Source organism: Ipomoea triloba, chromosome 4 (genome assembly GCF_003576645.1).
Source record: "Ipomoea triloba cultivar NCNSP0323 chromosome 4, ASM357664v1".
Classification (NCBI taxonomy): Eukaryota; Viridiplantae; Streptophyta; class Magnoliopsida; order Solanales; family Convolvulaceae; genus Ipomoea; species Ipomoea triloba.
In genome coordinates, this window is record NC_044919.1 from 31,154,239 (window position 1) to 31,180,220 (window position 25,982).

A 25,982-nucleotide genomic window follows, 5' to 3' on the forward strand; every position below is an offset into this window, starting at 1 on the left:
ATTATTGTTGTGCATTTGGTTTACTCAACCTGTGATATGGATGCTAAGTGTTAACTTTTAAATACTGTCTACCAACAATTATAATCCAGTCAAGTCAAACAAAATGATTAAACAGTATAATTGTGTATAATTAACAAACAAGAAAATCTAATACTCCGTATAAATATGTTGAATTTTAAGCATTTAAATATAGTTATTATAATGTATAAAAAGTTTTATAATTTTTAAACCAATAAATCTATACATTTTGGATGATACATGTTAGTTTGTTTCTCTATTTGGAAAACAAGCTCATATTTATGACAAAATTTTACCTTAGATTTCTCAAGAGTAGACTGAGTAGTAGTATAAGAAATATAATGCTATTATACTTGAAAAATAAAATTATACTAATTTTAAATAATAAGTAAAATTTGACCAAATTTAAAAAGCAATGGAATAGGAAGTGATTAACATACTCGAGATACCAAAATAAATTTACTAATTGATGAGAGTTGTGAATATGTAGGGATGACAATGGTTCAGGGTGGGTCGGGGAGGGCTACATCCATCACCTGACTCACCTTACATTTTCTCCACCCACCCCTCCCCCCTCCCCCGAACCCGAATTGGGTGGACTTTTTCAGAACCCACCTCCACCTTACCTATAATGATCAATTGTATACGATTGGTGTCGTTAAAGCACGTGGGTGGGGCAAGGACCACCAAAGCCCTCCCGTTAGCAAGGCGGGCTGCCAGTTTTGCATGATTAAAAAGGGTTAGCCTGCCCTATCGCCTTGCCCCTTAGAGCATCCTCATCAATGGGGTTATTTCACGGTATAAGCGGAGTTTTTTTTTAAGTGTGATTAGGAAAGAGAAAATGGGAGGGGAGGGAAAAAATAATAAACAAATCTGATTTAAAAGAAAAAAAAAAGAATGTTAGGCGCGCCGCAGGCGCAACAAGCATTTAATTTGTTTGGTACAAAGTTACTGTACCATGAACCAACATTTGCAGAGCGTTTATTTTCTTCTCTTTCCTATGCTCTCACTCCTCCACCTGTACACACACTGTTCCAATCACCCCAAAAAAACCGCTGATATTCATGCTCTTAGGCTTGTAAGTTATGCTAGGGTCTCCCATGTTCTAAAAATTTTGAAATTGATTAAAAGTTAATAAGTGTATACTAAAATAATTTAAAGAGTTTTAAAAAATGTTATTATATTTGTTAAACATAATAATAACCTATATAAAGTAATAAGCCATAATAATAGTCAAATAGATAATGCATTAATTCATATGTCAATAATAAATCATTTATATAATTTACTAATTATTAATAATTTTTTAAATAAATAAATATAATATAAAATTAGACGGACTTGGCGGCCACCATGCCAACCTATCCTGATAGGTTTAGTCCGTTTCGACAGATCTATATAAGATATTCGTACAAGACATTCATCGAGACGATGCCAACTTGTGTAAAAAGGGAAGAAATAAGTGAAAAAAATGTATAGTTTAATTATAAATAGAAGATACACTTTTGCAAAAAATAAATAAAAAAATAGAAGATACATGACATGATATGGTATGCTTAATCATCAATTTTGTTCTGTTTAACAGTGTAATTACTGTAGTAGATAATTGTGGTGCAGTGTTAAGAGAGCCCCAGCCATGTGACGGCAATTAATTATAGTTTTAAAACAACTCAAGAATGAGTCAATGAGGAGATTAAAGTAACCGTTACCATAGTAGGAACTTACTAATTTTGCAGCCTTTTAACTTTTTCCATTAACTTGTAATAATTACCACTAACTGCTTTGATTAGTTTAATTTAAAAAGGGAGAAGAAGTTTAATTAAAAAAGGAGCGCTTAGAACGGTAGTTGCAGCGCATAATATCGGTTATCAACAGGGACAAAACGGTCATAATTTGAATTCCACAGGACACCTTTCACGCTGCCAGCTCTGCTTCGTCCCCAGTGTGTGTGGATACTAGTCGCTCTCCTGTTCCGTTTGGCCTTCATAAGACTTCTCTCGCGGATCTTAGTGAGAGAAACGAAGGATCACAAAAACGCAACAGAACGAACAGCTTTGGAGAGCTAAGTTCTCTGAAGTGAAATCGAGATTTGGATCGAAAGAATGGCAGGGTATGTGGGAGTGCTGGTATCGGATCCATGGCTGCAGAACCAGTTCACGCAAGTGGAGCTTCGGAGTTTAAAATCCAATGTAAGTCTACTACACTGGTAATGATTTTTTTTTTTTTTTGGATTTTTGTTTTGTATGCGGCTTTGAGGATTCTGTGCGGTTCATGCAGTTCTCTACGTTTCGGAGAGAGTCCGGACGTCTGACGATAGCTGACTTGCCGGCGAAAATGTCTAAGCTGAAGCACGTCGGAGAGAACCTTACGGAAAAGGAAAGAGATGCGTTTCTCAGAGATTCGTATCCGAACATGGATGACGATGTTGATTTTGAACTTTTTCTTCGGGTAAATATACAGGCGTTTTCATCGTTATATGCGCTACAGATAGATTTATGTTAGAGATCAAGCTTTGAAATCCTTATAAAAGAAATTTCGTACTTGGTTCTGAAATTTTGAACGATCGGATTTCAAATATTTCCATAAGTAGTGCCTGGTGAACTTGCGAAATTCAAATCTAACTGCTTGCACCGCCTGCTTTTAGAACATAAAAACAGGACGAAGTGTGCTCTGGTATTTTCCTTTTTGATATTTTTGAAAAGTTTCCGGAATATTGAGAACCAAACACAAAGGTTAAAGAAGTGAAACTTTATTAGCTAGTAATGTGATTTTTTTAAAAATTTATTTCATGAATAATGACATAAAGTATGCGGGGAAAAAATTCATATTCTTATATTCCTCAGCAAATCAATTAGAAAGAGCGGAGAAAAGATGAACATCATAGTTACTATTTTGAGGTCCCTTGTTTTTTCTGAACACAGAGGGTAACATCCTCGGTTCCTGAATTTGTTCTGTTTGTTTGCTTCTTAATTTCTCTTCCATTAATGTTATCATATGGTTTTGGTGATTTTTCTTCAGTCTTCATTCTTATTTTTGATAGACAGTGAGAAGTGTGCTATATTTGTGATAGATATATTTGAAACTCCAAACACATGCTACAGCTCGAATGGGAAATAATGCAAAGAACTCATCAGCATTTCTAAAGTCTCCCACTTCTACTCTGCTTCACACAATAAGTGAATCTGAGAAGGCATCATATGTAGCACATATCAACAATTATCTTGCTGAAGATAAATTCTTAAAGAAATACCTTCCCATAGATCCTTCAACAAATGATCTCTTTGAGATTGCAAAGGATGGAGTGCTTATCTGGTGATTAATTCTAACACTTTGTGTGATATTCAACGATACTGGAATTACATTGTCCAATATAATTAGTTTTCCTTTCATTCTTTTAATGCAGCAAACTTATCAATGTGGCTGTACCTGGAACCATTGACGAACGGGCTATAAATATGAAGAGAATACTCAATCCCTGGGAAAGAAATGAGAATCATACCTTAGGCCTCAACTCTGCTAAGGCAATTGGATGTACTGTGGTCAATATTGGAACTCAAGACTTCATTGAAGGAAGGGTATGTAGACCTTTTCTCAACTCCAATTTTTGAGCCATTAAGCCATCCAGCATGTTTGTCGCAATTTTATCCTTGTTTTTAACATGCAAACCTGCATGTTTATCACATGACTCATTATATCATGGTAATCTTACAGGTCACTTACTATGATGCATTTGTTGTCCCTTGACTAATTAAAATTATCATCATGATCAAAATGGTTCTCCTGTATCATTCTACCAATCCAAATCTATTTAACCTATTTCATAATTTTATGAAGATAAGGATTTTTTTTTCTGGTTTATTTTGATTACATTTTATTTTTTATGGTGGATCTCCTAACTAATACTGTTTACTTTGGCTCATTTTCAGAGGCATCTTGTTCTAGGAGTAATATCTCAAATTATTAAGGTAAGGCTGCTTTTTATTTACTCCGTAATAGTTTAACTGGTTGAATTTTTAACTACAATGAGATAGGAATCATTAGTAGGCATTATTAACCATATAATTGATATAATGTTGCTAAAGTTGCGATCACCTGCTTCTCTTTCCTTAACAAACATTGAAGTCCATCAATATGGTTCTTGGATCTGAGATTAATGATTTAGAATGTGGTACTCACCTGCTTCCCTTTCCCTATAAACATGAAGTCCGGAGTTATAACATTCAAATGTTACATTAATGATATAAAATGTGCATTTTGGTTTTTAGCATCTAAGAAGAATTTTCTTATTTATGAAATTGTAGATTCAACTATTGGCAGACCTCAACTTGAAGAAAACACCTCAGTTGGTGGAGCTAGTTGATGATTGTAAGGTGAAGAAGTTGACTGGTTTAATTTTTGTAAGACTTGAATACTTGATGCATCAATAGTTCAATACTAATTCAGATTTTGTTATTATGTTTTGGTTGCAATATTAGGATGTAGAGGAGCTGATGAGCCTGCCTCCTGAAAAGATCTTGCTCAGATGGATGAACTTTCAATTGAAAAAGGCAAAATACAATAAAACAGTCACAAACTTCTCTACTGACATAAAGGTAGGAATAAGCTGAAATTTAAAATTTCAATAAACTCTGGAAGCACTTTTGTTCTATTATCATTCATCCCATCCTCCATTCTATAATTCCACAAGCTATTATTTTTCCTAATTCTGGAAATTACAAACAATGTAAAGAAGAGAAAAAAATAACATTGGTGTTGCCTAAGTTGTATTCACCTGTTTTTCTTTCCTATAAACATTTAGTCCTGAGTTATGGTTTTCAATTGCAACATTAATGATTTAGAACAAAAGTTTCGTTTAATTGGTTTGTGCTAAGGATTTTCTTTGTTTTACACCTGTATATCAATCTTTTGGATCACAGTTTCTAGTGAAGGCAAGACAACAATTATTGAGCCAGTTTACCTTTCTGTAGGATGCAGAGGCTTATGCTCATCTCCTAAATGTTCTAGCTCCGGAGCACAGTGATCCAGCTACACTGACTGTGAAAGATTATCTGGAAAGAGCTAAGTTGGTTCTTCAACATGCTGATAGGATGGGTTGCAAAAGATACTTAACAGCAAAAGATATTGTGGAAGGTTCTCCTAATCTTAACCTTGCATTTGTGGCGCATATATTCCAGCATAGGTGAGATAATAGTTACTTTCAAATAGATTACAGGTTTGAAGCCAGCCTTTTATATTTGCTACTCTTCAGGAAATTTTGACATTGTTGCTCATAAAATTTATTTTTGGACATAGCCATACTTGGATAAACTCATTTAAGATGTGTGCTTGCATCCAAAATTTAACCTCAATGTCTTGCCATTTTCCACATTTCTGGAATTTCCATTTAAAGTGCTGATGATTCTCAAATCTCATCAAAAGCTTTGGACAATCTAGCATACAATGGTGCTAAATTAAGTTGCTCTGTATTGTTTACTGTGAATGTTGAAAAACTAATTCCCCGTTGTGTTTAGTGACTTGAGAATGAACTTTCAATTGAAGTTCCAATGTTGTCTAAATAAAATACCAGGTTTTGGGCGGCACAGTCAATGGAATATTCAATTGTTTTTTCTTCTTCTTGTCTTAATTTTCTGTCCAGTATTTTAAACTGATGATAGAGATTTCATCTGTAGGAATGGGCTTTCAACACAAACAAAGCAGATTTCTTTTCTTGAAACTACTCCAGATGATGCCCAAATGTCCAGAGAAGAGAGAGCATTTCGCTTCTGGATTAATAGTCTTGGAAACTCTTCTTACATAGATAATGTCTTTGAAGATCTTAGAAACGGGTAAGTGCAATCCTGCCACTGAATTGTTCTTTTAAACATTTGATACAGTTCTTCCAAAAGATTGAAAAATAGGAATTTGAATTTTCTATAATTATTGCGCATATGTACTATGTACTACTGGACCTAATTTTCATCAAGTTCTCTTTTATGTTGTTCTGTTGTAAATAAACTTCTACTTTGCTGCAGATGGTTGCTTTTAGAGACACTTGACAAGGTGTCCCCAGGAATTGTTAATTGGAAAATTGCATCTAGGCCTCCAATTAAGATGCCTTTCAGAAAAGTAGAAAATTGTAACCAAGTTGTCAAGATCGGGAAACAACTGAAGTTTTCCCTAGTTAATATAGCTGGAAATGACATTGTACAAGGGAATAAGAAGCTAATATTAGGTATGACTGCCATTCAGAATATAGACAATATAGGATAAAATCTTTGTTATTATTTTCCTGATCAGATGATTTTAACTGATTCAATTTGGTCCTGGATCTCCTTTTTTTGGTCTTCAGCTTACTTGTGGCAACTAATGCGATTCAATATGCTTCAACTTTTAAAGAACTTGAGATTTCATTCCCATGGAAAGGAAATCACTGATGCTGATATTTTAGAGTGGGCTAACAGCAAAGTTAGAAATTCCGGGAGCCAGAGTTGTATGGCTAGCTTTAAGGTAACTATGCCCTAAAGATTCTCTTGGCAAATCCAAAGTTCAATCTGTTAATTTCTGTAAGGATTTGATCAACTGTTTTCAGAAATCATGGACTTCCCTTGGTCTGAAAACACAAGTAGAATAAAGTTCATTGTACCCGAATGGCATTTACTGCCTACTGTTGAGCAGCCACACAGCTTATCATTATTGTTATCATAACCTGTTTCACACAGCAGAGTAAATGAGGCTATTTTTTCAGGATAAAAGTTTGTCAGACGGTATCTTCTTCCTTGAGCTGCTCAGTGCTGTATACCCTCGAGCTGTCAACTGGAGTCTGGTCACGAAAGGAGATACAGGTATATCTCTTTTGAGTTAGACTACCAGGTTATTCTTTGATTTGAATTATATTTTCTTATTATTGGCAATGACCCTTCTTATTGAGTGAATTTCATTGGATGGTCTACCATGCTTCAATTATTTGAAATTGCAGCAATTGCGTATTCATGTATAAGTAATATTTGTCCTTGAAATTTCCCAACGTTCTTCACTATATGTAACTATTAGTTGAAAAAGTATAACATAATGGAAAGTGAGGTCCTTAATTATGATCTTCTATGAAGATGAATAACTTCCATTGTGGTATATATAAACTTAATAACCATCTTGGGAAAGCCAACCTTCATGCGCTCTGGGTGAAACATGCCTTGTGACTTTAATTTAAAAAGGTAAACTAACTTCGGTTGTTTATAATAGCTAACCAACTCAATGAACAGGCTCCGAAATGCAGTCAAATTTGGATCATTGTGATTATCAAACCAACTATATAATTAATTTGGTTGTGTTGTGTACATATTTGCTTGAGTTGTAGCATGTTATGTTTGAACCTTTTCTGTTTATAAGTGTGCATTATTGCCACCAAATATGTTGGTGATGACTCATTTTAACTGTCTAAAACCTGGGTTGTGTAGAGGAGGAGAAGAAGATGAACGCAACCTACATAATCAGTATTGCAAGGAAGCTGGGCTGTTCAATCTTCTTGCTCCCTGAAGATATAATCGAGGTAACAATTCAATTCTTCATCCTCAACCCCCTCTATACACTTTTCTCATTGAATACTTAATCCATCCACAACCATCTCTGCATATCACCAGGTAAACCAGAAGATGATACTGACACTGACGGCGAGTATAATGTACTGGTACTTGAAACAACCAGCGGAAGATAGAATGAGCGTCTCTTCATCGGATAGCGAGACCGGCAGCCTCCTGGACACAACCTCCACCTTCACAACGGACGATACCGCTTCGGAGACTTCGTCAGACGAGAACAGCAGTAGATAACTGCTAGCTCTGTGGGGGTGTCGGGTATATTAATTATTATGAATTCAACTTGTGAAACAATCAAATTCTTCATGTTCCGCCGACTCATTGGGGTATTGTGAAATGAATTAGGCTTTGGGCGGCTATGTAGTACTGTTGCAAATTTTTTTGAAGGAACAAGTACACTGTTGTGAATAGTGGATATGTTTGGTAAAGAAGGCATTTTCGAATCTCGTGTCAGTAACTATTCGCCGGCGCCATGCTTAACCTTTACTTGGCAAATGACACTGTGGGATGTGAACCACTAAGTTCGTATTTAATTGAAGGTTCATTTCTTAAAGTAATATACAAAAAGAATAATTTATTCATACACTAAAATTAAATTTCAATGTCAGTTGTTAACATTATAATGTAAACTATGATTTACCGTATAATGATGGTTCCTGCTCTTAATAGGCAGATAAAAATAATTCAACCTATACTAGCAAGTGATTTAAATTTTTTTGGGCGGGTTTGTTTTACTAGTATATTCGATTTGTCATGAAGTTATGAAAGGGAGGTTCCATGGTACATAAGAATTTGTTTTACTTCTATTTTTCTCACACTCCATATCTAATTTTTATTTTCAAAAAATTAAACTTATGCCCCTAAGACATTGGACTAGTGGGTGAGAATTAAATTGACATCCTCGTGCACAGAAGTATACAATTTAGTATTGAGTCTCGAAACTAGACAAAGTATTTTGTGGTACATTGTTTGGAATCTATGGAAAATGGAATTGAAGGATGAGATAGGAGGAGATAGAAAGAAAATAATGCATATTCATTCTATCAAATATTTTACATGTAATAGTATTTTACTATACATGTATTTCTTTTATTTCAACACACAATGTATTTATTTAGCTCATACTATGGTATATACAATTAGTTCGAATATTTTGAGATATTGGATTAAATACATTATGGATTTGGCTTAGAGTATTTCAATAGGTTCGAAAATAACAAGTTGAGACAAGTTTAGAGAAATGAGTGAGTTTCGTGGAGGATAGACTAAGGTATAGACCTAGCGGGTTGAGAAAATGGGGTTTGGATCGTAATTCGTGAATACAGAAATCTATTTAGATTAAAGTTTATCATGAGAAATTTAGATTGCAATGAGTTAGTTGTAATTATATACATGTTCAAAATGTAATCTAAGTGTGCAAACACTAATTAGAATATAAGAATTTAGTCATAGTACAATTGGTAAGGAAGATAGGTAACACCTACACATATGAATATAGACCTTGTCTCCACGTAATACACATCATTTTCATTATTCTATGAATAGACCTTCATTTACACCATTGTTTAGTTTCATATAGCTTTCTTTATTTGCAATTTCATCCTTATATTTTGAGTTAATTCTTAATGTGCTGTTAAACCAAAAAGACCTAGTTCCATTAAACCACCCCGAAGAAATTGTACTGTTAGTCAAAAGAAATACAGCAAATAGAAGCAAAGGGAAGAAGGAAGACAAATGACATGCGGTCTAAATGAAAGAAAAAATAAGTTTAATTTCTTCTATGTAAGATTTTAAATTCAAACATTGTGAATGAAGTATTTATCATTGAAAGAGATTTTCAAATAAAACCTAACATCAATTCAATTTGCATTAACCAAAGTATAAAATGATGTTTTTTTTTTTTTTTTTTTTTAAATAGTGTTTATCGATATCATATCAATGCTAATTGTACACTATTGAGTATAGCTAATTGCATAAGATATTATTAACAATAGTACTTATAATACTTATAAAACTAAGTGATGGATATCTTAAATATATGATCCAAATTTTTAAGTCCAAGAGGTGTGGTGCAAACTCACAGCTAAGCATGCAAATTGTTGAGAGTTTGACCTTGGGGTCGGCCTAGGCTAGTTGATCGATCACATTGAGAGGTGAGGTTGGTTAGGCATGATCTCGGAGGATGTACCCGAGAGCTGACTCATGGTCAATCAAAGGATATGATGCCCAAGGAAGTGAAGGCCGCAGCGATTCTCGATCCCGAGACCTATCATTGATTGGAGTCCCCCACGACATATAGGAAGCAATTATGGACGATGGCTAATGCCTAAGTCATGCTGGGGTACCCAGATCGCCAGGGGAAGTTGTTGAATGGCTAATATAAATACTAAATTCTTTGCGTTGTTGAGACACACTTTGTCCTTTACAAACACCAAGTTATTGTATGTAGTACTAAGCAAAATATTCAATAGCAATTTACAAACATTATTGATTTCTCTTTACATTATCTTGCTCTTGTTCTTTATTTAGATTTTATTAATACAGACTCTGTTTTGATCTATCACACCACCAAGTATAACACATTTATATAAGATGTATCAGTATCGATATTAAAATATATCATAGAAAATTGAAGGGTGGGTGGGTGGGTGGGGGGGGGGGGGGGGNGGGGGGGGGGGGGGGGGGGGGGGGGGGGGGGGGGGGGGAGCAAAAGCATTGAACCTTGAAGGATTAAGGAGCAAAGAAGGAAGGAGGAAGGAAGGAAGGGAAGAAAGCAAAAGCATGCTGCATGCATGTGGAAGTTGATGATGTTCAAACTAAATTATTAGAGGTCTAATACTACTAATTATGAGGATTAGTTAAGTAGTCTTAATTTTAAGGATTCGTGTCATCCTAAACCTACACCCGGCCCCACCGCCATGTTCCTCTCCCGCTATTTGCCTATCTTTAGGAATTTGAAAAACCATGTCCCCACCCCCCACCCCCTCTCAAAAGAACAATTCCACTCAACCGTGTATCTATTTTTATTTATTTATTTGCATGAATTTTTTTATAGAGAATATTTTAATCTTTAATTATTTGTATGGATATTGCGTAAAACTATTATTAATTATTTTGGAATTTTGAGAATTATTATTATATATTCATTAGTAAATTAGTTGTTTTAAATAATTTCTCTATTTCTAAATTAAGGAATCTTTTCTCTCTCTCTATATATATAGTTTGAATTTTATTTTCTTGGTACACCAAATAATTAAGGGGACAAAATAAAAAAAAATAATCGGACATAATCGACAAGACTAGAGAAAGTAAAGAAAAACCAACAAGAAAATTACAATTTGACCTAACTCAATATTTAAACCCGCAACGTCTAGATTAAGTAGATGTCTAACATTATTAGAAGGAAATTTAAAGAGTCAAGATTAAAATAAAATAAATACAAAAACAAAACAAACAAAAAAGAAATAGTCAAAAATCAAAGATGAAAATTACAATTTGACCCAACAAAACTTAGACATCGTGACACCTAGATAGATTAAGTAAGTGTCTATCATTTTTAAAAGGACACATGAAAATTGTTTTCAACCCATCAAATGGTTTTAAAAACGACACAAATTACAATATGACTCGACAACAGTCTGACCTCGCAACCCTAAATTAAGCAAATATCTGACATTTTTAAAAGAAGACTCGAAACCAATTATGCGCCAAGCGCTTTGATCCTCAACCCAAATTCAACCAAATGATCCATGCATCTAAATCCCTCTTCTTGAATGATGCTGTAAAATAAGATATCTAATTTCACTAAATATATTATTACTACATTATATTCGACACAATAAACGCTACACCTCTAATAGTGAAATTTAGTTACATCCTCTATTACTGTATACACACACACATTCATACACACACATACACACACTAATCATAATTAATGATTCTTGGTCTAATGATTGATAGTGAATTTTCTTGACATTTAGGTGAAGTTATACACTATGGCACTATGCTAATTGCTAAAGAAGTGACAACTATATCGCCGTCCGGTGACAAGACCGGTGGTCCATCCTCCCTCATTATAATGAAAGAACAGTAATCTATTTTGTAGTTTTGGTAGATTATAACAAGGTCATGAGCTTGCTAGCATATATGCTTAGCTTGAGTGATAAATAGATTGAGAAATTAGGTAAACTAAAGCTTCCGATGAGAAAGCAAAGTCACAAATAATATCTCCTATTTCTTATTTGTTCTCCGAATTAAATCTTGGACTGCACATCTATGTTTATATTATTTGCTCACACGCCCCTTCACGTGTGCAGGTCGATTGACTTTGATGGGCTCCAAGCAACACGTGGACCATAGATTTTTTACGGGTGGCACAGAGTTTTGAACCCATGACCTTTGGGTGACTCTGATACGAAATTAAACATAGATGAGCAAACAATATAAACATAGATATGCAGTCCAACTATCAACTTAGGTTTTTAGTTGGATGGAGCACATGATTTAATTTGGTATTAGAGCCACCCGTAAAAGAAAATTATGGTCCACGTGTTACTTGGAGCCCATCAAAGTGGCCACTATCAGCTTAGTCTTTTAGTTGGATGGAGCACATGATTTAATTCTCTGGACATAGTTCAAATGATCAATCAATCTAAAATAAAATCATAATTTTGCTTTGCTAGCAATCATATGATACTGGATATGAATGAATATTTAACTTTGTTGTGACTTGTGAGTACTCATGTCCAAACAATTAGGAGCCAGTAACTTTTAAATTTGGAGTTAAAATGCATTTTTTTTAAAGGTGGAGTTAAAACTTATAATACTTGCAATATGTTTATATATATATATATATATATATATATATATATATATATATATATATATATATAATATAATGGGGTATATATAATTAATTAAAATGAAATCTCAACAAGCGCTAATTAATTAAAAGTGTCATTTTCCTTTAATGTTATTTATAAATGATGCTATATTTCACACAAAGCTACGCTAGATGACATAGGAAAGCTAAGTGCGAGAATGATGTTGGTTTAGCAACACTTACACAGTTACACTCAACGTAAGTTAAATGTCAAGTTAAAATCAATGTAAAATACCTTCTGACGTTACATTTAATTACAATTTTTTTTTTAAAAGTTAGTTAATCAAATTGATGCTAAATTTGTTTCTAGCTTAAATTTGTGTAGATATATATCCGAGGCTATATATATATACGATGGAGTTAACTGTTTAAGTGGTTGCAATATTCTCTTTACAGCTGCACGGTGAAGGGTGGATAACATTAATAATTAGGTAGCTAAGAATGGGAGAGGCAGACAAGAAAGAGAGTCACAACCGAGACTATGTTAGGGTGTCTTTGGTTCGAACATGAGAATCAGAATCGGAATAAGTATCAAATACTTGGTAATGGTAATGGTAATGGTAATGGTAATGAATTTTGGTGAAAGTAGTAGGGTAGAATAGGAATGATTATTAATAGTTGGGGAAGTGTTAGGAAGCAGGCCGGGTCGGATTTTAGGGCGTGCAACAGCACAGGGCCCCAAAATTTTCGGGGCCCCTAGTCAAGCCCTGGGCAAATAGTTAGTATATGTATTTGTGATTATATTGACTCAAAATTAGGTTTTCATGATTGATCCAAATTCTACTACGTATTATTCAAAAAAAAATTCTACTACGTAATATTCACGCGAATCATTTTTCTTTAATTCGCAGTTTATTTATACTTTGATAGGACCTCACTTATTTACCAGCACAAGGCCACGCAAATAAAAAAACTGGCCCTGTTAGGAAGAAAGGGGTTTCATCCCTTATTTTATTAGTGAATGTGTTTTACAATTAAGGGGGTAATCAAAACTCATAATAGTGCTCTAAAAACCTATCAACCAAACAATAACAATGACTTTGATACCCATCCATAATAGCTAAACTTGTCAACTAAACACACCCTTAGATTTAAACTTGCAATATTTAGAGTAATGTTATTCACCCTTAAAAAAATCATAATTTTTCCTATGACATGGTATTATTCAATTGTTTTTTTTTTATTAAAAATTAATGGGATCAATCAATTCATGACACTGAATGATTATAAAATATGTTATGGACGAAATTTAAGAGGAAGAAAATTAAGAGGGATAAGAAGCATTTTTCACAAGTATATATAAAGTTGGTTCAAATGAGTACAAATTTTTCGGTAAAAAGTAATGATTACTCTTAGTGGCCTATAAAATTTATCATAGTCCAACATTTTAGGGAAAAAATATGGGTTTAAATTGTATCTAGTTATCCATGCATGTGGATAAAATCAATTACTATTAATCATATCTGGTTTTGTTATTGTTAAGTGTGAATTCAAGTATAAAAATGAGGGCAAATACCATTTTTTTCTATACAAATATGTATGAAAGTGGAGCCAAAGACCTTGTGGTCTAGTGGCATCCGGTGTTCCGGTTTACACTCCCACATAGGAGTGGGTTCGAGCTTTTATTGTGCATGTATCAAATTTGGTCCTTAACTATATATTAATATTTTTCAATAGGAGCATAACTATGTAATTTGTATCACTTTTGATCCTTAATTATTAATAATTTCAAATTAGGTATATAACTTTGTAATTTGTATCACATTTGGTCCTACCGTCCATTTTTCTGACCAAAATTAAAATTAAAATAATATTTTTAAGTACGAAAATCATATTCCACACACTCAACCACCTTTTATAAAAGTGAATTCGAAATTATTGTTATTACGGATCGAATCGGATCACTATTCCTGAGTCAGCTGGCTATTTCCGTATAGGATAAAGGTGCATGCATCCCCCACAATAGAAATGATATTTCATATGTTTGGATAAACAAAGATAAAAGGGTGATATACATATTTAGAATTTCAACTGCCATAAACCAATAAAGTCAATATTATTGATCATCAATGCTATGGTACTTCACAAACGACTTTATTTAACTCCAATGACACTTTATTCTAGTGAGGTGACACTTGTGAGTGTAGTGACAATTCAATTCATTAGTTATTCAATTGGATGAGTCTTTAAATTATTATTAGTAAAATGATATATTTGATTATTGGTATATCTTTGTGTTAGATTTTGTCAAAAGCAACTTTTAATTGGTCATTGTCGTGTTTTAAGTGCACATGCCATTATTACCACGTTTATGTGTTTATATATACTGATTTCACACTTTTTTCTGTTTGCGTTTAGTGAAATCTTACTATCACCCCAACCCCCTTAAGATTGCAGGCTCTCGTACAATTAGCCCCCAAGTGTTGCCTCAATTAGTGGTTTACAAATGCACCTTTTCTTATTGCTTAATTTCAATCGACAATGAGCGGTAATGTCTCAACTCAGTCAACAATATAATCTAGCTATAAGTGCACACATATATGCATACATGTTCCCTCGTTACTAATCTGCGATTTGCTCGGTTAATTAGGCTTCAGACTAGCGCGTGTGAACCAAATAACAAGTCAAAAAAATCAAATTTACCACTTTGATAATAACTAAAGAACCAAATCCACCCTATATATAATCAAATGAATATATATATATATATATATATATATATATATATATATATATATATATATATATATATGATAAAGTCTTTAGCACGTATACTTACTCTTTGAATAATGGTGATCACATTTTTATTATTTTATTTCCTTCATGATGAGGGTTTTAGGTTCAACTATTTAACTACCCAACAATGACATACGAAGGTAGTGGAATTATACATATATTAGTATACTCCACGAGTTATGACGGGTACATACACGTACGTATAACAATAATAATGCAACACAAGTTCTCGGAACAATACTCAATTAATTAGTCAACAAACTCAAAATACGTTCATAATTAGTTTTACTTTGCTAACAATTAAAGAGTGCAAAGTTAGACACCAATATACAGGTATTTCGGTTAGCTACGTTCTCGCAGTTTTTCTCATCTATTAATTTCGTTCTAAGACATGCGCAACGATATGCATTTAAGTAGTTTGGAGTATAAACTTAATAATGGAACACAAGCCAAAAAATAAGGTAATAAGTGGAAAAATGAAGGGATAAAAAAGAAAGAGAATAAAATAAAAAAGAAAAAGGAAGGTCCAGCAGGCAAGTGGGGTAACCAGAAAGTTGAAGCTAGCATGTGCGATCATATGGTGGTTGGGCATTTGCAGGTCCACAACACAAAAACTTGATCATCATAAGCCATTTTCGACTCCAAACGCGATAATCATTTCATGCATGCAGCTACCTAGAACCTATATGTATATCTCATGTTTTTAACTGTAATTTGGATACTAAACTATATGATATATATTATGATTTGTAATTATATTAACTCAAGAAGAATTAATCGATTCTTCTAATTCTAACGACCTACTTATAATATATTATTGATGGTTTGACAACCCTCCACAGGTGATTGGTCAAATTTAATTTGTAGTTAATTAAGCTTCACAACCTCGACCGACCTATTATATATCTAAATTAAACATGCCCTGCCATCAATGTGGTATTTCCTAGTATTCAACAACATCGTCTCCATGTCAGATCGAGTTGAATAACTAGGCCGGTGTCGTTTCTCAAGTTGATTCTTACCTAAGAACTGAACCAAATTAAAGAAGTTTGTTGAGGTCTTCGGAGTAATTAGGTTCTAATGCCTTTGGACCATATTAGAGCGTTTGAACTTGGTCGCAGTAATTAATTTAGGTTAGTATATATCCATTATCCTATTCCTATCACTATATATATTTAGACGCATGAGAAAGATTCTGGCGGCTCTTACTTGTGTGCCTTTATGTATAAAAATATAAAAACCCAAAGAAAATAGAGGTTTAATTTTATAAAAGATATATCCTTCTTTTTTTTCAATGAAAAAAGAAATACTTTGCCCTTTCCGTTTTTGGTAGAAGCTAAGGCACTATATATTTTTCTATAATAATCCATATACCAATATTATGCCAAAATAATAATAATAATAATATATAATCATAAATAAATTATATATATGTATGGTTGATGACTAGACACATTTTGAGCTTTATTAATTATATATATTCCTCCTCTTTGCTACATATACATGCCATCTACCACTAATATAAAGCAAACACCCATTAAAGATTGATTCTTAAGAACCCCATCTCAGTGTTGTGTTCTCATCACCTCCCATTTCTAATCATCTCTCTCTCTCTCTACCCATGTTACTTCTTGACAACTTTGTCCTACATTAAGGCATGTTTTTTGTTATATACAAGGAGAGATGCATGCATGAGTAGTCAGAATTGAAGTGGCCGGCCGGAATCATCAATTTTATTTTGGTTTTTGTCTTTCCATTCTCAACCAGCCAGGCCCCTCTCTCTCACTACCAAAATCTTTTTATCTCAATCCATTGCTCCATTCCCTTCCAATCTCCATAACCTTCTTTCTTTCTTTCTGCCCGGAATCATCAATTTCTTTCTTGCAGATCAGAAACCCTAACCTACAATTCAGTGAAGGGATTAGTCACTGCGTCTGAGGCTGAAAATTTTGAGCTATATCCAAAATAAAGATCAGGAACCCTAAAAAGCTTGTGCCCTAACTTTAATGGCTTCCCCTAATCGTCAATGGAATCGCTGTTCCATTCAAACTAGGTTCACGTACCGATTCCTCCACGCGCTGAGGAGACTCAGGCTCGCCACGCGCCGCCAGGCCCCATCCGCGCTTTCAACTCCGGCGCCGCCGGAGAAGGAAATAACGTACTACAGAAGATGCCGGAGCGTGAAACGCGCCGCCTACGCGTCCATGGCTTCAGCGGTGGGGACGAGGCGGGCGTGGAGCCGCGCGCAGCTTCTCAGGTTGCGCCGCCCTGCAGCGGCGGCGGCGCAGGTTCAGCGCGGCGGTGGTGCGGTGAGGAGAAGGGCGGTTGTGGCGGAGGACGGCGGCGGAAACCCTAGCGATGAAACGACGACGGAAGAGCTCCGGCAGCTTGTCCCCGGCGGCGAGGTTATGGATTTGTGCAGCTTGCTGGATGAAACGGCGCATTATATTAACTGTCTGGCGTCGCAGGTACAAATCATGAGAAGCATTGCTGATTTATTCTCCACCTAATAATATTATATATTTATATATATTTCTTGTAATATATATATATGATGCATGATTGTATGGATGGTGTACGTACGATATATATAATATAAATATGTAGCAGATTAAATAAGTTGTACAATTGTATGGACGATTGTGAGAGCGGTCTATTGGCCTTATTTATTTGTTTTGGTCAATTATGGATAATCTAGATTGATTTATTTCAGTGTAGTCTTCTGTCCGATTATGGTCACAAGACAGGATTTACTCCATACACATCCTCGAGTAATGATTATGCATGTTCAGTTTCTTTCATCACAAAAATAAATAATATTATATTTTTTTTTACCCAATATATATTAATCCTATAATCAATAAGTGAGTATATATACAACAAATAAAAAAGTTTTTCATGAGATAAAGTAAAGTAGCTCATTCGAATTTGTTCAAATCAACCTTTAACCTATGTAACTACAATGTACTCTCAAGTCTCAAGCCAGACTCTATCAATAATAATTTGGAAAAGTTAATAAGCAAACACTAATTCAACTATAAGGTTAAATGTTTAAATTGAAACTAATGTATTTAATTGAGACTGGATGCTTGAATTGAATTTTATATCATGTGGAATTGAATAATTAATATTTGGTAAGGAGATTTTGCTTCATGGTAAATCAAATTTAAAATTATGTCTGGTATGAAAGGCTTATTCAAATAATCAAATTATTCAATTTAAAATTAAATCGGAACAAATTATATCAAAATATTAAATATAAATTGCATTGAATCCATATAGAATTCTGCAATGAAAAAAAAAAACAAATAACAACACACCCTAGTAGATGCAGATTTCCCTTGTCATTCAAAAATAAATAAATAAATAAATAACAAAGAACAAATGATACATATATGCACAATATATATACGTTTTTGTGTTTGTGATGTTTGTTTTTATTACAACTCTATATGGGAAATTTTCGTATAAAATTGCAATGTATACTCTTGAGAGGATGGTCTAAGATAGCCATGGTACGTCGTTGATGGAATCATGAGAGTTATCATCGGATTGAATAAAATCGTTTAAACAACATCGACGGCCAATAATGCATTCGCATCATACCCTCCACTGCCACACTGTAACTTGTACAAGGATCCGATCTTATATTAACATCAGATATTGTTGAAACAGTACTCCAAATCTTGAATATCATCAAAATCTTGAAGCTGGTACAAGTGAATCGTCACTTGTAGGAATCAAACTCGGGTTATGGCAAAATTTTTCTCCACAAAAAGAGCTCATTTGTGAGCTACCCTTATGGGTTACTGCTTACTTTTTAAAGCACATTATTTTACATACTAAAACTAATATATCATGTTAACTAAATGCAATAATCATAGTATATCTTTTCATCAAATACCACAATATAATGTTCTTTGATTTATGGAGAAGTTCGCAACTCCTACTCAGAGTGCGTTGTAGGTGAAGCTTATCATAGCGGGCAAAATGGTCACAGCAAGATAAATCAACTTAAATTACCCCTAGTTTATTCAACACAAACCAAAAAAAAAAAAAAGGAAGTTGATAAATAACTTTATAGGAGTCAAATTTAAAGCTTTATAATTACCAAAATAACTGTTGGAACAACTCTATATCTCTACTAAGATAGATGAGAATGGTTAGATGGACGGTCACACCGACGCAGCCCATTTATATCATACGACAGTACACGCATAGCTTAGAAGTAGTAGGAGGACGACAGCCGTCTAAATTGTCAGATCAGTGAAACAGAAGATCGTTGATGATAATGATATGATTGGGAATTGGGATGGAATTGAAGTCCAATAATTGTCGTAGATAGCTATATATGTTGTTGTTGACCTGTATGCATATATGGCTGTAATCATGATGAACAGAACCGACGGGGCCGGCGGGATGGGGAAAATTAAAGGAGTTGATCGAATAGAAACATTACATTTTGTGAGTCTGGTCGTTCTCCGCTAGTTTCACGCACTCTTGTCGCCTGTTGTCGGCCGAGGACGATGATGTTTTCGACGCTGACAGCGGCATCGTATCCATCTTAACATGCATGCACTCGTGGACTTGGCGGGGCGAGGAGAGGAGGTTTCATGCATAATTATATCAACTGAACTATCAACTTACAGCTAGCTTGCCTACGACCTACAATTATTGCTTGCTTTATATTGCCTCAAAAAATGTAAAGAATGTGTTCCGCCTCAACTAAAAATTGTATTTGTGCAAACACATAAGCTCAACTAAGATTCTGAGAAGGTGTAATTAAGGATTGAGCTCGTAACATTTTAATATGGTTAGTTTTACAACTAAAACAGTCAAGAGTTGGCTGAGCCAAAACAACCACTTGAATTATATATATGTCATTGATATGGTTATACACACATCCACCAATACACACCGGTCAACCTTAACCGATCAGTGTCACCTATGGTCGTCTACCCTTGTTCATAACATAACAAACTAGTAAGACACCCAACTTCTCAATAAGTATTCGACACATTAGAGTTATATCCCGATCTTATTTAAGTAAATGTTTGATGAGAGTCAGGAACAAATGGACACTTAAAAGAATAATCATGACTGTCAAATGCTGTGTCCCAGGTGTAAGACATGCCGATATCCCAACATGTGCCTGCTTCCCCTATAAAATTAAAGGTGCATTAAATGCTCCAAGGTGGGAGAGAGAGATCGAGACCCTCTGCATTACTTCATTAAAATGCCCAATCCAAACTGCATATTTATTATATTATTAACCGTGAAATAGCAAAAGCATAATGATCAAGCTCAAGTAGTATTTTTACTGAAAAGTCAGAACGAAAATCAAACCCTAAAGTCTCCTTTTCAGTGGGTTTTGTACATGCCCAACCTGCTAATAATTGAAGCCGTCATAAGGCCTTCTCCATTTGTTGCTTTTAGAGAAATTTTGGAACAGTAAAACACAGTGCTTAGGTTTTTATGAAATGGGAAGGGGGTGTTTTGGGTGGGTTCTTTTCCCTGCAAATGAGGGGTTTTGGCAGTGTTAGGTGGTCCCCACTGGAAAAGCGTACTGCATCAGGCGAAGATGTGCAGTAATTACTGGTTTTTAATTTTTCTTTTTCAGTTTCTTTTTTGTTTTGTTTTGTTTTGTTTTTGCTTTTTATTCTTTTTCACCTCATTTTCTCTTTCCTAATCACACTTACAAAAACTTCTCAAAAACTATACCCGGGTTTAACTATTGAGGAAGGCCTAAACATTCATAATTACATTCACATAAATCTTGGAAATTAAAGTAACTCCCTCCTGCCTAGTAAGGCCAAGCGACCGATCGAATACTCTATGCTCCACATCGAGTCCGATCACTTGAACGAGCACTGATATCATTATTCTAGCCCATCAAAGTACAAAAATCATATTGAACACATTTAACTATATATATCACCCTTTTGATGCATACCTGTATTTTTTTAGTTATAGGATAAGTAATGAATATTTTTTCTTATACATGAAAAAAGAAAAACTTGTAAGCCAAAGGCGTTAGTTTAATTTGTGAAGTTCATGTAATTTATCATGAGATTCCTGGTGAAATGAGGATCAAACTTAAAGTATATCTAATTAAAATTTATTACATTATTGAAGATGTTTATAACTTGAATACTGATGATGGAATTTGATTTTTTAGCCATAGGGATAGTTGGAGTAATAATAAAGACCATATATGGATGAGCTCGATCAACTAAAGAAGTATTTATAAGAATTGAACTTGTTACATTTAATTTAAGTACGAGATTTTTTAGAAGTTTAAATTTGTCGTTAGAGTAACTTGAATTGTATACATGCGTGTTTGATTGGCTTGATAACGATGGGCGACGGTGATTGATGAGAGAGATGTTGGAAAATATATGCAAGTTGTGGCTATGAACCTGCGACCCATCGAGTTTGGTTAGGGTAAGTATAGGAAAACGATTAGATTAGTTGGGCAATATTTTTGGATAATTATGGTTAGAGTGATTAATCCGATGCAAATTAAATGGCGTGATTTTGTTCTAATCTCATTTCTAACCTTCTAACCATTTCAATTTCAGTGCCCCCCCAAATGGAGCTTTGGTTGGTTGTCAGTTGTCTCACTGAGCTACTGGCTCAATAATGATGAACATATCAAGTCTGTGCAATGAACAATGTCCCTGGACTGAGCTCATAATATTGCAGTTAGAACCATATTAATATGCATTTCTATTTCTACAACTGAACTGGCTAACAGCCTAAGTACAATAGGAGAAAACTGTACACTTTTCAGTCAATATATTGTGTCTCCTCCTTCATTACCCTAACAAAACCTAGTATATGTCCGCTACTGAATGTATTTACTCGAGATCTTACCTCCTATCATGGTTATCTTCGTCGTAAGATCTTGTCTTGGATGCCCTTCTACCAGTTTAGCTCGGGAGGACACACACACGCTACTACCAGTCATCAAGGTCTGACAGCAGAACCAGCTCGTGGGATGAGACGAGAGGGTAAATCTCTGATCCGGTATCCACTGCCCCAGAAAGATGCGAGACAGAGACCCATGATTGCCATGGCGACCACGGAGCATGCAGGTGGAACTGCTTGAGTGCTCCCGAGGAATTGAGTTGCAAGCAGCCCTGCCAGCGTTGAACTTTGCATACCGGTGCATAGTGAGATTGTCCTGCAGATTTCTTCATTGAACCTGCCAGTTTAACGTGTTAGGATGATGATTAAGAGCATGCCCTTCAACGCAAGAATGATGGTTTAGCTCGTATTAAGCGAGCCAAAACACATTGCCACGTTCAGATACTGAATGACAGAAACGCGAAAAGGATGCTTTATTAGCAAACATGTAAAACAGCAAAGCATTGTGATTTTATACTTATGATTCTGGGAAACAGATAAGGTGAAAAGAGTTGTCAAACAATTAAGATGGATGATGTTACAGGTCCCTAACTGCTTTGTTAATTGTTTCCTATCACGAGATTTTTGTGATGGCCCCATAAAGCAAACTACATTCTTCGTGAGTCGTGTTAAAAGCCAAAAAGGCGATGAAATCGAATTAAATCATGTCCAGAGACCAGAGAATCTAAAGCACAGTATATAAATTTGCGAAGCAAGTTGGGTTATCCATGTTGGGATTATCAGGAATGCATGCGTTTATTGAATAGTGCAGGACATGGTCAACTAGTGATGGCAATTGCAATAGACTGACGATTGTAAAATAGATACAGAGAAACGAGTTCCAAGAGTGTAAAGGGAACACAGATACTAGGAATTTTTATCCCCAAACAGAATCAACACAAACAAGAGGACATAGAGAAACAAGAGATTCGATACCTAAATACTGGAATTTTGGAGATCCAATAACCCAAGGAGAAAGCGACAGCATGAAATGCCAATACAGGACCAATCAATTTTGCACCTTCGGCAGAAAGAATTTGAGCCCGGTTTATCGCGAGAGGACTGCCAATACACATTGAAGTGCACACCATTGCAACAAATGGCATGATAGGTTGAAGAATGGACACAACTGGTTTTGCGTAAGTGTTCAATACTAAGCCAAGAGTTACCGGAACAAGAACAACCTATAAATGGAAGAAACGTAAGATAAAAACTGAGGAATTCAAATGCTTATGGATCCATCTTAGACAGCCAACTGATGAAAATAACTTGTGAGAATTCTGGTTCAAACCATCTGGCAGGGTATAACAATATGAAATGCATAGAGAGTTGCTCTCATTTCATACCTGCAATATTGATTTTGACATGGCAACAGCATCAACGGGAACAACCGAGCCAATGAGAAGGCCAGATAATGGAGGAGTAACAAGAACAGATGCAATGGTAGTCGAGCTGGTCAACAGTATACTGAAGGCCACATCACTTTTGCTTAAGAAGCTAGCATAACTCGACAGCTGAGCTCCAGAAACACAAGACATCAGGACAAAACCAGCATAGAACATTCTAGGCATGCCAAACGCCTGTGCTATTAGCACCCCAAGTACTGGTTTCAGAATGTATTGTGCAATAAAGGCAATGGATAACGGCAAAGGTCTGCAACCAACAACAGGATTTCAATCAAAAACTTCAAATCACTTCCAAAGCACACAAAGCGACAAGGTTTGAACCTCTGAACGGCTAGAGCAAAATCATCAATGGAGAGTTTGATTCCAATAGACAACATGATCCCTCCAAGTGCAGGAGCATACAAATCTTTTGACACCCTGCACGTTCCTCTATCATTTACACAAACCAACATTTTACAAACTTTTAAGGCATCAGGTGATCCTTTGTACTGAGAATGTAAGCAAAAAGACAGCCAAATAAAGAGGAATCCTCTTAACAGAAAAATGGAAAATGAATATTATGTCTCATTCTCAGTGTACTAAACTGACATGCAGAGAATTTATGCTGAAGATTGCATAATCTTCTAAACTAGATTCTCAGTCAACTACCAATAAATATAATCAAGATAAATCATTCTTTTGGGTGACCAGGGAACTGCAATCACTACCCAAGAGTGTGTTTGCGACCCTAGTAGGTAAACGACTATAATGAGGTAAACCAACCTAACCTGCTCAAATCAAGAAAACTAATAGGCCGCTCTCATTTGGGAGTTAGACTTGTTACTAAGTCAGCCTGACCAACTTGGCTGAGGTTGAAATCATTCTTTATTTTGTGAGTTTTAGAGCTGCAGAAAAATCTTGCAAAACTATATATTAAACAAAGTATAAATGTAAACTCTGAATACATTAAAACTCATATCAAAGATTAATTAAACATTAAGAAACTACACAAACAATCAGAGAGAACCATTTAAACCCAATAAAGAATTCAAATAAAAAAAAACACAGACAAAATCCGAGATAATATAATCAAGTTTCTCTCACCAAGTGAAAGTAGAAGGATAAGAAAGGGCGGAAACAGCAGTGAGAACAACAACAAAGGGAAGCAACGCGGACAACACCTTCGAGCTATCAGCCTTTCCTTCTCCAGCTGCTACGATCCTATGGTTCTTACCGAAAGAAAGCCAAGACAAGTTCCCGTCTCTTCTGTGCCACCCGACTTTCCCGGTGAAGGAAGTTGAGCATGCAACGGCCTTTAGCAATCCGCCACTACTACGCCTAGAAATTTCTGGAATCCGAAACGGGAATGAACTTTTCTTCCGTGTATTAGGGAGGTTTAACAGAGGTTTGGGGCTCTTAAGGTGCGGTTTGAGAGGTAGAGAGCTGGAAATGGATGGAATTGTTGACATTTTTAGTGAGGAAACGGATTAAGAGTAGAATATGTGGATTTTCCCCGGCGAGTTTGAGTTCCGTCGCCGGGAAACGATTGATTTTCCGGCGAGGAACGAGTGGAGATGAACAGGGGAACAGCACTGAACTGAAACAGTGAGGGATGAGGAGATGTGGTGATAGATTTTTTTCTATTTTTTATTATTATTCATTTATTATTTATTATTATTTTGGGGGGGAGAAGACGATGATAGAGACAGGTCACAGATGGAAATATACTTTTTTTGGTATTAATAAATATCAAATGATACTCCGTAACAGATAACTGATTTGTATAATCCTGTGTTGCGCTGCTGTACGTTTACGCTGTGTGCTGCCAGCTTGCCACGTTCCCCGAACCTTTAACTCTGATACAGTTAAAAGTAGTTGAAGTAATCAAAAAAAAAAAAAAAAATTAGTAGTACAATATAACTTATATATAGTATCTGCTCTAAAATTTTTCCTTTAAAAAATTAACAGTGATATTATCATATCAAAATGTACTTAGCTTCATATTTGTCCTATAAATCAAGTAAATAGTGTAATTAGATTACTCCAAAAGAGCTAAATATATCCTTTAACAAATAAATATGAAGTTACTAGGTTACACGTGTTATAATTAATAAAATATCTGATTTGATCATGTAGACATACATAAACTCTTTTTATTCGTTTTTATTTTCTATTCTTAATCTATTGATCTCGTTTTTCTTAATATGACTAAGTGTGTAAAATATGACTTTCATGTCGATTCTTACCATATATTTTTATCAAACCCGCTGCACATAATTTTCTTAATGTGGTCTAACTCTCTTGTATACTCAACGCATACCCTTGAATACTAAAACATAAGTAATGAATTTTAGTCAATAATTAATTGTCTTATATGTGGACCTTTGCTCTTTTTTTCCCCTTCTACTTAGATTTCCACATTAGAGTACATACATTGACTGACTTAATAAAATATCATACAAATTAAAAGATACTTTC

The 25,982-nt window shown here is 34.9% G+C and overlaps 3 protein-coding genes across 3 annotated transcripts; 2 read left to right on the plus strand and 1 right to left on the minus strand.

The window, feature by feature from the left end:
- The first annotated feature begins 1,937 nt into the window (after window positions 1–1,937).
- On the plus strand, window positions 1,938–8,035 carry LOC116014706 (fimbrin-2). The gene is made up of 14 exons (XM_031254648.1): window positions 1,938–2,207; window positions 2,296–2,466; window positions 3,089–3,330; window positions 3,422–3,593; window positions 3,945–3,983; window positions 4,320–4,388; window positions 4,494–4,610; window positions 4,986–5,197; window positions 5,688–5,843; window positions 6,030–6,229; window positions 6,347–6,504; window positions 6,743–6,839; window positions 7,452–7,543; window positions 7,635–8,035. Exons 1-14 carry the CDS (start codon window positions 2,121–2,123, stop codon window positions 7,821–7,823), a joined length of 2,001 nt encoding a protein of 666 aa, XP_031110508.1. The 5' UTR covers window positions 1,938–2,120; the 3' UTR covers window positions 7,824–8,035.
- An 8,702-nt stretch (window positions 8,036–16,737) lies between these two features.
- LOC116015421 (transcription factor IBH1-like) lies at window positions 16,738–18,011 on the plus strand. Its single transcript, XM_031255482.1, has one exon. It carries the CDS (start codon window positions 17,217–17,219, stop codon window positions 17,718–17,720), a length of 504 nt encoding a protein of 167 aa, XP_031111342.1. The 5' UTR covers window positions 16,738–17,216; the 3' UTR covers window positions 17,721–18,011.
- Window positions 18,012–21,873: 3,862 nt separating this feature from the next.
- On the minus strand, window positions 21,874–25,146 carry LOC116017583 (probable sodium/metabolite cotransporter BASS3, chloroplastic). The gene is made up of 5 exons (XM_031258189.1): window positions 24,609–25,146; window positions 23,847–23,942; window positions 23,466–23,772; window positions 23,056–23,303; window positions 21,874–22,417 (listed from the first exon to the last, which is right to left on the minus strand). The coding sequence occupies exons 1-5, from the start codon at window positions 24,971–24,973 to the stop codon at window positions 22,180–22,182; spliced, it is 1,254 nt and encodes a 417-aa protein (XP_031114049.1). The 5' UTR covers window positions 24,974–25,146; the 3' UTR covers window positions 21,874–22,179.
- Between the last annotated feature and the right edge of the window lie 836 nt (window positions 25,147–25,982).